This window comes from Halyomorpha halys, unplaced genomic scaffold (assembly GCF_000696795.3).
Source record: "Halyomorpha halys isolate HHAL.00 unplaced genomic scaffold, Hhal_1.1 Scaffold838.1, whole genome shotgun sequence".
In the NCBI taxonomy this organism is placed as follows: domain Eukaryota; kingdom Metazoa; phylum Arthropoda; class Insecta; order Hemiptera; family Pentatomidae; genus Halyomorpha; species Halyomorpha halys.
In genome coordinates this window covers 452,278-464,678 of record NW_027109924.1, presented here as the reverse complement: position 1 = coordinate 464,678, position 12,401 = coordinate 452,278, and the positions used below count along the sequence as shown (strand labels likewise).

The 12,401-nt window shown below is 30.7% G+C and overlaps 1 protein-coding gene across 1 annotated transcript; it reads left to right on the top strand.

Annotated features, from left to right (window-relative positions):
* Nucleotides 1–4,470: 4,470 nt before the first annotated feature.
* LOC106686559 (putative mediator of RNA polymerase II transcription subunit 26) lies at nucleotides 4,471–9,403 on the top strand. The gene is made up of 2 exons (XM_014429932.2): nucleotides 4,471–4,666; nucleotides 7,016–9,403. The coding sequence occupies exons 1-2, from the start codon at nucleotides 4,569–4,571 to the stop codon at nucleotides 9,309–9,311; spliced, it is 2,394 nt and encodes a 797-aa protein (XP_014285418.1). The 5' UTR covers nucleotides 4,471–4,568; the 3' UTR covers nucleotides 9,312–9,403.
* Nucleotides 9,404–12,401: the final 2,998 nt, after the last annotated feature.

Genomic DNA, 12,401 nt, shown 5'->3' with positions numbered 1-12,401 from the left:
TATATATATATATATATACATTATTGTCATAGTAGCAAGGTGTAATAGAGCTAAATTGATTATAATTAAAAGTTTAATATTAATAAAATAGTGATCTGGGCAGAATAGCCTGCAGAGATTTTTTAAAAATAATTTATGTGAATGCAAATTATTATTTTTTTTTGTTCTTGAGGATGACCTTTATAAATAAACGTTGGACTTTTGAGAAAATAAAGAATGTTTTGAGACATTAATTTGTATACAATTAATTTTATTCAGACAATAAAAAACAGTCTCAAGATAGTGAATAGTTTATATATAAATGAGAATACATATTACAAAATAAAAATATTAAATGTTATATATTTATAGGATTGGATTTTATATTCAGACATATAAACATATAAAACATTTATTTTATATTTACTTAAAAGGCAATATACATTTTTCATAAAGAACTTATATATTACACATTACCTATATTGTTTATACAAATATAGGGCATCACTACAGTTGTTTGAGGAGGGGGATATAAAATTTCAAATTAAAAAAATACATCTAATGTCTATATTAAGACTACATCTAATTCTCCTATATTTCTATGTCTATTAAAGTCCTAATTTTCCCAAAGGTGTTGTTCTGAGGTTTGACGCTTTGGATATAAATCCGAAGATTCTCCTGAACTTATTGGATCGACTTGATTAAACTGTTTGCTCTAGCCTTCTTTAAAATGTTTCCTGCTCCTTTAATATTACATTCTTACGTCCATTCCTGTCTTCCGTCCTCCCCCCTAGGGGGAAACATTAGTTTTTGAATGGGCGGGCAATTCATTTTTAAAAGTTGTATACAGTGTGATTAAGAATTAGTTAATCCGCCTTTTTGGAGGAATGAAAGTAATTACTCTCAATAAAATTTGTTGATTCTTAAGAAAATCATAAATAATCAATATATATATATATACGTATATATGCGTTTATTTATTGATTATCTATTGGTTAAAAAAAAAAAAACTACTAAAATGGCGGCCGTTGGGAATACAGAGCAATAATACAATATTTGCACGGTCTGAATAGGGGAATTCTGATTGGCCGAAGGGACCACGCCCACCTCTCTATTCTTCTGTATCAGCTGATTTTATCCTCGAGAGCTTTCTTTTGTCTTCGGCCTTTTTGGCTTTTTAGCAATGACTCACCTCCTTTTTTCCCATCGGCGGCTTTATTTCCGCTCGGCGGTTCGGCTGTAATCAACTGTGTAAATTTACTCTCCGATTGTTGCTAAAGAAGAGGGTGCTCTATTAGTTTATCGGGGGTGGTAAAAAATATTGTTATATCTATAATACAGATGTCTACTAGGGGATTAGAGAAAAGTGATTGAGAATAAAAAGTTAATATCTTAGAAGAATATTAGCAGTTACGTAATAAATTTTATAAATAATTAGTGATTTTCGTTTTTTCCCTCAGTACCAAGATTTGTCTTTTAAAAAATATTAACACAACACCGACGTTTTGGAGTTCTCCTGCCTTTTAAGGGTACTTTTAACAATTTGAAAAACAACGCAACTATAAAAACCTCTTTAACAAGTATTATTTAAATGTTAGTTAAAATTTTATATAAATTATCCTATTATACCAATAATATTCTGTATCTTTCTGGCCCCGTATGTCTAAAATCCATAAGTTTACTTTGTTAATTTAATTTTATCTTAATCACACTGAAATGAAATTATCCTCGTCCTAATCCATGCTATGATAGCATTTTTCCTTCCACATATTTATAATTTCAGTGTTTGTTTATTTATATATTTTTTCTTTTTACTTGCCATTGACGAAGTAGATTTATGGATTTTAAACATAGGGAGCCTGGAAGAGACAGTATATTAATGTTATTATAGGGTAATTTATGTAAGTTATAATACAAGACAGACCAATGGAATGGATCTTTTATGTATTTTATTTATCTATATCGAACTTTTTCGACTTTCTAATGAAATTTAATGGGACTCTCAATCTATAGAGGAAGCCTCATTTCCTGTAATTCTATCATAGCCTAAAAGCCTGTATCTTCGTGACGCATATCTACCACAGTCTGCTATGTAACGTAAGGCAGTCTCCGAGGCCTGTCCGCATAAGCAGCAGGTTTCATCATGAACTACTCCACATATCTTAAGATGCCTTTTAAGTCTGCAATGACCTGTAAGAACTTCTATTAACAATCGGAGTTCGTTTCTGTTTAGGTCTAGCAGCCTCTTAGTTTTAGAAGTAGTTATTAAAATCTTGGCCTGCCTCCACTCCTTGCCTGCTAACTTTCATGTCCAGTCAAGAACTACTTTTCTCTTATGCCTTTAGGAAATGCCTAGGAATGGTTCTAGTCCTATAGGAGGGTACTCAGCCCCGTTTCTAGCCAGCTGATCAGCTTTCCAATTATCTGTGATTCCCTTATGTCCTGGGACCCACACTAGCTGAAGCTTCCTCAAGCGTGCTAATGGTTCTAAGGCTTGTTTACACTCACTTACTAATGTAGAATTGACCTTAGGTGTCTCCAAGTAGGGTTTATACAAAAACCGACATTTTAGAACACCGGTTTTAACCGGTTTCGAATTTTTATAAAAAAAATTTTTGCTCGAATATTCTATAATTCGAACAAAACATTTTAACAGAAAATTTAGAGTTATTAAAAGCAGTTTTTGACTGAAATTATTTACTGTTCAATTTTCTTGATAGTAAAATTTTTTTATGCAATTTAGTAGAACAAAGAAATAATAGTTGACCAGGATTGTTGTTTATGCACAATTTTCACATATAAGGATGTAAATATTTTTATAATAGTGAAGCGAGTTATTCAGCAAAGGGTTCGAATAAATAAAAACAATATATTTTAATATTTTTATAATAACCATATTATTTTTTTAAAAAACAATGTTATTAGATACAGATGGATACTTATTAAAAACAATTAGAAAATACATAACTGTGTATTATATAATGTAAATTATAATCGAAGCCGAAAGACAAGAGTAAATAAAGTTTATGCATACACACTTATTAAAATCAATTTTAGTTTTAAAGACAATTAATCAAAGAACCGAGTATTTTCTATTCGGGCCAATTTTAATACAAATTTAAATATTCTATTTATTTTTTTGTTTAATGAAATATGATTACAGAAAACAGAGGACGTCTATCGATTTGCTATTTAGCCGTGTCCTTAGTTAATTCACAAAATTCCCCGAAATAGAAAATACCCTCTCACTTGCAACCGAAGTGTTATTCATACATTGAAAACCGATATTTTCTACTAAAAAACCGGTTTTCGAATTTGATAATTTTCTCAAAAAAACCGGTTTTTAAAAACCGACAAACCCTAACTCCAAGGCTTGAAGAGCTGACTGACTACCTGAAAGGATGGTGATCCCTGTCACAGCTAGTGACTTTATTATATTACTTATCCCTAAAGATGGAGGAGGACTCTATATAAATATATATAAATAATTGAATATATAATTTCAAATACTGAAAAAGATGGCCAGGGTTGCGGTCAATAAAGAACAAAAATAGTTAACAACTATTTATTTTTTGACGTTTCGCCCCAGTTTTTAGAGCTTCATCAGGGCTAAAAAGATTCAAAAACAACTAAAAACATTTTGTCATAGTAAGATAATAAGATACAGGTTATTATTACAAGATATAATAAGAACAGCAACCTTTCACTTTGAATAGCTCTGATGGCTCTGAAGCCCTGCAAAGTGGGGCGAAACGTCGGACATTATAATAGTTATAAATTATTTGTTCTTTTTTTTTTACCGCAACCCTGACCCTCTTCTTATGTATAAATATTTATATTATCTTTTATTTTTTAGTTATTCGGAATTTCCTTGTTTTTTTGTTTTTTTTTTATATCTTGTTATTTGTTCTTAGGCCTGATGAAGTTCTGAAATTCAGGCCGAAACGTTTGCATTAATTAAATAAGATTTTACTTGTGATCTTGACTAGCCTACTCCCAACCATCTTCTCATAATAATAAAAAAATTTCGATATCTTCCATGACACGAATATTGAAAGGTTTGTGTGGTCAAACTCCACTTCCCCAAAAAAGATGAATGACTGTACAGGAGGAGCTTAGGGAATTAATATTTCTGCAAAACAAAAAAAAAATACCTGACCCTCAACAAATAAAAGAAAAATGTCTATTGTTGAAATAAATAAAATACTATTAATTACAAATCCCTGTGATATAAAATTCCACTTAAATTTGAATTATTATATTTTTAAAGTGGTTATTTTCATTGTGCGTTATTATTGATTTTACATCTTTCTGAAAAATTAATATCTCTACACATTTATATACATATATTTTTTTCTGCCTAGATTTTATTATACATAGCCATGAGGTTATAAATGACATATTAACTCTTTTCTGGGAGTCAAGAAAAAATTGATATTTTATTGTTTATGATTAACAATGCTTATTTTTTTTATCAGATGGTGTGAAATTTAATCACTATTATTGTGGCTATTAATGATACCAAAACAGCTCTTATGCTTTATTGTAAAGTGGAAAAAGAAAAAAAAACTTCCGAATAAACCATAATTATGATTCGTTGCAGGTCAACCATTCCCGACAATAAAATCTCTAAAAACCGGAAGGCAGACATCATCCCATGGATGAAAGACGTGGATAAGTACAGGAGGTAAATTGTTCAATTAAATTTAATTTTAAGCTATTAGTAAATTAGTAAAACTGCAGGTCAAATGTAATTTTTTCAATAACTAGATCTGATCTATTTCTAACTCCATCAGATTACTTACATTCAGTGATACCTGTAATGGTGATTGGACTTGAAGAAACTAACTGTTATAAAGTTATCGGTTCTATATTTAAAACTATTATTTTATTTTCCAATCATACGTTATGTATTAAGCCATATGCTTTAGCTCATTCAATGAAGTGACCAGGGGTTTTTTTATCTGAAAATAATAGTTTTTCACTCCATAGGGGGTGCTTTTTTATATTCGTTTAGAATACGGTTTTGGTGATGGAAGAATTTTAGTATAACTTTCGTCCTGCCCAGAGTAACTGGAAAAGGTTTTTAAGATTTTGAGCACATTCACTCTTCGTCGTAAACCTGCCGACTGCCCTACAGTATAGTTAATAATATGGCTCTTATCCCTGTAGAACAGATTCGTTATCTTGGACGACATCTTGACAAACCACTAACCTGGAATCCTCACACAAGACTGAAAAGACAGGAAACTGCACGTAGATTCCGAATATTACACCACTTACTAGACAAACGGTCTAAACTTCCAACTCATTACAAAACACTGAAATTTTACCTAAAACTTTTTAAAAAAATTTACCTCGGAACCCAAGAATCAAGGAGCCCCTGTACCTCCTTGTTCCATATTTGTTTGTCAGAATATTTCTGAGAATTCAATTAATTTTCAGTCCTGTGGTTCCCATTTTCAGTTGATTGGGTTTAACCATAGGACTCAGAATAAAAATCGTTGTACTGGACTTTGTATATCTACCGGCCAAATGTTTTTTTAATCCTTTCAGACTCTTAATAAAACCGATTTTTGGACCAGTAACTCTTTTAAATATTAGACTAAATAAACTATAAGTCCCAACTAAATTTGGCTCGTCACAAATATATAGAAAGAGTTTTAATTTAATTGTAGCTTCCTTACGCTGAATCTACATGTTTGTCACTTAATCAAATCCAAGACTTGTACGAATGCTTGGTAAATAAAAGAAGCAACAAACATCGTTATTCACGCTTGTCTTGTTCTGATTCAGCTATTACATTCGATTTAGTCTATTTTCATTATAAAAAGGGACAAAATAAATATGGCTGAAATAAAAGAAAACACAAATATCAGCAAATTGTAGACGATAAAAATTCATAGAAATAGAAATACATAACCTATAAACCCAACTTTGCTTCTAGATTTTTTATCAAATACTTATTAATTTAATTACCTAAATTTATAATGTCTTTATAAACTTCTTATATTTTGCTCTGTTAAATAATCTGTAGGCTGTTCTAAAACAAGGCCAAATGATCACAAACGTGTGAATGACCGACGCTCAACCGGTTTGCCTCAATTTTAAGCCAGATTATACCAGCCAATACAAATAACCCATCTAAACGCTTGTGCATGTGCTAATTTTTTGACAAATTAGCAAACATGTGAGAGGAACCTTTAAATCTAGAAATACCGCTTACTTCTAATGATGCTGAGGATAATGATGAGGCTTTTACTTTCCCAAAGAGTATGTTTAGTATTCTTGTATATAAAAAATATCAATCAATTATATTTTGATTGTTTCTGGTATTGAAATAAATTTATAAAGTTTACGAAATAAAGAAGTTGTTCAGTGTGAACCTCCTCTCGCCAGCGAGCATTGGGATTTCAACTTTATCTTCCACCCTTCCACTTTTTTCCCATCATTAATCATTAATAAAAAAATTAACTGCTATTTATTTTTTATACTTGAACGGTGTGTACTTCATCTAATTATAGTAGCAATAAACAGTCATCTAATTCCGAAATAAAACTCCTCGGTGATAAAAGTCGAATCAAATTTGCCGACCATACTGATATATTCCATAAATTAATATATATATATATTAATTTATGGAATATATATAAACATTCCAAAACAAACTCTAGAGTCATTCAACTACCTTATATATTTTTTAAAAATATTAATTCCTAAAACCGTTTTTAAAGCATTAATAAACTAATTAATTAAAATACATAGTTATTATTAAAAAATTGTGACAAACTCTCCCGCGTTAGAAGTTAAACCTCTTCGATTCCGACATTTTTTGTATGATTTTACTATTTCAGTTTAAAAAATGGCATTTGATAGAGGGAAATTTTCCTTAATTAAATGGTATATTATTTTATTCAGAGACATTTTATTTCAGGCCAATTTGCTCTACCGTGCCTAAAAACTTTTCACTTCAATAATTATTTTTTTTAATTTATTTATGGACGAATTGATTGATTGCCTTTGAATAACTTTATAGGTGTCAACCAAAGGGACCTCCACTTCCACCTTCTTGCAATCACAGCCATAGCAAGTTCGAGTGCTCCTCCTTGGGTGTGAGTGAGATGGAGTCCTTCCACAGAAAGTTTTATTATACCAGGAAAAAATCCCAACAGGACGCATTCATCCTCCGGTACTGCCTGGGCAGGAGTCCCAAGAGGAAGAGTTCTGTCGCTCAGAAAGAGAGGAATTTGATTGTTGAATATTACGTCCCCACCAGGGAACGCAATATCCAAGTTTGCAAGGAGGCCTTTATCGGAATCTTGAGAGTTAATAAATATCGAGTCAACGCTTTATTGAAATCCTTTTATAAGGTTGACATTTCAAAAAATAACACCCAAGACGAGCAGTCATCCTCGAAGTTGAAGAAGAAAGGAAATAGAAGAAAAAATAGAGGACGTAGAAGCGGACCTGCAACAAGTTCTAAAAGTCTCGCTAATGTTGAGCACGACACTCAAAGGGATTCTTCTTTCCAATATAGATGTCAGTCTGCCTGTGAGGACCATGAGGGTATCATTAGTTCTTCAATTTCGTTGAGGGAAGATGATGTTCGCGAAGGGAAGCAGATAAATCATCCAAACGAAAATGACTCAGTTAATGATGAGAATCATTTTGATTGGCTAAATTTAGAAAGTAGAGCTCGAAGGAACAGGACCTTCAATTGGTCCCCTTTGAAACAAGTCATCATTTATTCATCAAATACTGTTGTCGATGTTAAAGTATCCGATACTTCTCAAAGGAAAAATATTGCTACGTCGTTACACTCAATCATATGTCAATCAAACAACAAGACCAATATTTGCGACAAAAACAGCATTTGTGAAGAAGTTACTGGTGAACCCTCTCAACAAGTGATCCCCAGTCAAATACTTGATTCATCTGAAAAACAAAACGTTTTGGCATTGTCACATCCGATTCTAGGCCATTCAAAGAGCAATATCGAAGAAGTTGCTAGTGAATCCTCTCCACAAACGAATTCTAATAACGTACTTGATTCTTCTCCAAAACAAAATGTTTCACCATCGTCACTCTCAGTTCTATGCCATACAAATAACACTGTTAATGCAAATACAACAAATAATAAAAATAACACCATACAAGTTGTTGGTGATTCCGTTAAAAAAACACCGAATCAAAAACTTGATTATTCACCAAAGCAAAATGTTTCAGCAATAACACACCCAATTCTATGCCATTCAAGCAATAACACCAACATATACGAAGAGGTTCCTGGTATGTCATCACAACGCACAATCCCTGATAATATACTTGATCCTGCTAAAAAAACAAATGTTTCAAAACTATCACATCCAATTAGATGCCATTCTAGCAACAATGACAACATATGCGAAGAAGTTGCAGGTATATCCTCTCAACAAACAATCCCTAATCAAATACTTGATTCTTCACAACAAAGGAATGTTTCAGAATTGTCACACAAAAGTCTATGTGTTCTAAGTAACATCAATAGTTATGATAACACATGCGAAGAAGTAGCTGATAAAATACTTGATTCTTCTCACACACAAAATGATTCAACATTGTCATTCCCAGCTACATGCTATACAACCAACAACACCAACATTTGCGTTGTTGAATCCTCTCAAAAAACAATTTCCAATCAAATAGTTGGTCCTACTCAAAAACCAAATGTTTCAACACTATCACACCCAATCCAATGCAATCCAACCAACAATAATACATGCAAAGAAGTTGCTGGTATATCCTTTCAAAAAACAAACCCTAATCAAATACTCGATTCTTCTAAAAAACAAAATGTTCCAGCATTGTCATTCCCAGATCTATCCCATACAACCAACAACACCAACACTTGTGACAGAAATATAAGTGAAGAAGCTGTTGGTGAATCCTCTCAAAAAACAATCCACTACCGAATACTTGGATCTTTTCAAAAGAAAAATGTTTCAACATTGTCACAGCCAATCCAATCCAGCTCGAGCTTCAACAACATTGGCGTATTGGCTGCCGTAGAACCCTCCCAACAGACAATTCCCAATGCAATGGTGTCTTTACATCCCCTTTCCCACGTATACGAGTCAAAGAAACGAAGAATGAGGAAATTCCAAATTACTCATGGAAAAGAAAACATCCAAGAAACTAGAATTAAGAAGAATAATGATATACACCATCCAAAACAAGGGCAAATGACAAAATCTATTATATCTAATAAAAAATTAGAAAAGACTTCGTTTCAGAAAAATAAAGTTAACAAAGTCGTACAAAAAACGAGATTTCCTCTACGGACACTTTGTTAACACTTTATGCCTTATTAAAATGGGAGCGTTTTAATTCTTAGAAAGGAGGGTAATTATAATATTTAATAAATATATAACAATTTTATAAATAACTTAATGTTTTCTATGATTATATTTTTTAAGAAAATTAATAAAACTTAGAAGCAGTGTTTATTTTTAAGGATTAAAAGTATGAGAGATAAGAAAAGAGATACACAGTGCGTATTTTTAAAACTTTTTTATAAATTTATACAATAAATTTGACATTTACCTTTTAAATTAATTTTTTTTTCAAAATGTTAAATATTTTAAATTTATATTAAATAAAAACATTGTCATCATTAGCAAATTGCCGTTTAATCTTATGAATATATCTATTTATCATATATAGTTAGTAATAATATATAATTTAATAATAATTAAAGTAAATTAATACCACCAAACAAATTTTGACTTTATATTATACATTTTTTATTTATATTTTTTTAAAAAAATATATAAATCATTGAAGTAGGAATAAATAAGTGGCAAAAATAATTAATAAGAAACAGAGAGAAGTAATTTAAGGCAGCAATAAATATTTAACGAAAACGTTAGGCCGTGCTGCGTAAGAACTTCCTTCAATGAAAAATAAAGTACATTATCGAAAATACAGATTTTTTTTTTATCTCACCTTTCTATCAATTTTATTATCTCAAAGGAAAAACAATTCATAATACAAAAAAAAAAAAAAATCTATATAATAGTAGACATAAATATCCTTTCATTGCCTCAAGGGCATTTTAAGGTAGGTTGTAGGATCCGCTGTGTGCAAGGGAGTACTGTGCTTACTCCTAAAATGAAATTTTAATTTTTGAAAATATGAACAGAGCATTTTGTCCTATCAGATGTTAATAACATATTACGTTTAGTTCAATTATATCAAGAGGATTTAAACAACGAAATGTACTATACAGATCAGATAAAAGGTTCAATATAATTTACTTTATATATTAGCATGTTATGTTTAGTAATAATTTATTACTTCTCTATGATTAGCACATATTAAACTGTTGACGTGGAATGTACTGCAGCATTCCCAAGACAATTGAAATTTTGTTTCATTTCAAATTTAACCTTTTCCAATTTAATTTTAACGTTTTTCCACCGAAAATGTAACTTATTAATTTTAATTTCAATCTGGTGCGGGAAAAGTTACAATAGAATTGTAAAAGTTGCATTTCAATTGGAAAAGGTTGTAACTAAAATGGAAAAAAAAGTTACAATTGACTCGGAAAAGGATTTAATTGACTTGTAAATGTTATATCATTAGTCTGCATTAATTCCAGACCGGAATTGAAGTCTTTATAAGTTAATTTTTAGCTATTAATTTAGAGACTAAAGAATTATTTTGGAATCTTACTATTATACTAAGGAAATATTCATAATAACTTCTAAAAAACATAAATCTTTGTTATTGTAAATTTTATTATTTCCTGAAGTCTTAGGTACTTCTCCGTTTAGAATCAATTTCGTATCTAAAGAGGACAGTCAAATATTGTCGACTATACTGATGCCATATTACTGTTTGGGAAAGATGTGAGTCCTGTATCTCTACTTATAAACATATCTAGATTTATTTAATATAAATGGTCTTTAAAGATTTATTAACTGATAAAGAAAGGTAGACAGAAGAAAACCTATTACTTTAAATATAATGCAAAGTACAATCGATACTTGGAATTCCTCAATAAATTTGGGCCGGTTTTATTATATATTAAAAGTAAATGATTGTTTGAAAGATGTTTAAATAACGCTATTTACAAATTCAAAAATAATAAACTTTCCTTAGATGTAGGCATCACACAACTAACACTTACCAACCAACATAAGTACTCAAGTTCTACGCATAACTTGAGTACTTATGTTGGTGGGTTCATGTTAAAGATAAAAAAATTTAAAAAGAACAGGGAAAGCACAATTAACACAATTTTTTTTTTCGTCGCTATAAAAATTCTTATTTTAGGGGTTTCTTAGGTGGAAATAACAAATAATTATTTGTTCTTGCCAAGAATACAACAGTTCATCAAGCTAACGAAGCCGAAATGCAATCGGGAAAGATTTGACGGTCCCGGCTTTTCCTGTTTGGATCTGATGCCTGAATTTTTCCCTTTTTCTCCTTAAGTTATTCATAATAATCTTTGATATTTTGTATTTATCTGTTGATTATTATTGCTAACGATGAGAACAAGTTCTTTTTTTCAAATAAACAAAATGCGAGGTACTTTAGAGGAAGATTTTCTGAAAATTCGACAACAAAACCCTGTTAGACAGTTTCAATAAGGATAAAAACTATTTGGTATCGAATATCACTTCGATAACAATATTGTATATATATTGCTTTGATAGCAAGGTGTGATAGAGTTAAATTGATTACAATTAAAGGTTTAATATTAATCAAATAGTTACAAAATGGGGTAATTTTTACTGAATCTAGTGACCTCGGCAGAATAGCCTGCCAGAAAAATTTTTTAAATAATTTATGTGAATGTATATTAGTGTTTAAGAGGATGGCCGAATTGGTCGAAACATTGGACTTTTGAGAAAATAAAGAATGATTTGAGACTTTAATTTGTATACAATTGATTTTTTTAAACAATAAAAACCAGTCTCAAGAAAGCGAAAAGATTATATCTAAATATAAATTTAAATAATTGTTTAAACATAGACATTAAATGCAATTGATTTTATTTTTAAAAAATGAACAAAAATTCAATTTCGTGAAATCCTCAGAATGTTAAAATTCATGCAGTTACTACAAAACGTGCAAGGAAAATTTAGTACCATTTTATTCCTTGTTACCATCCGAATTCCTGTCGAGATTTGACCGAATTTGAAGCTGGGGAACAAAATTTGCAATTGTGCGAAAGTCCGGTCTCTAGTAACGATAATAGGGTCGAATTATATGCTCAAGTTCCTTTGATTAATTTATTCAAATAATTAACAATAAGCTAAAACGAATGAACGAGAGTTCAATTTGCTATCCAGAGGAGATATTTTTGATATTCAATTGAACGTCAGTTTTTCCGCTAACGATCTTTGATTAAGTCTTCCGAACCGCGATTGAGTTGC

Excerpts from the sequence above, each read along its gene's own strand:
- LOC106686559 (XM_014429932.2), top strand. The coding sequence starts at position 4,569 with ATGATTCGTTGCAGGTCAACCATTCCCGACAATAAAATCTCTAAAAAC. Across the intron at positions 4,667-7,015 it reads GACGTGGATAAGTACAGGAG|GTGTCAACCAAAGGGACCTC; the intron begins GTAAATTGTTCA and ends ATAACTTTATAG.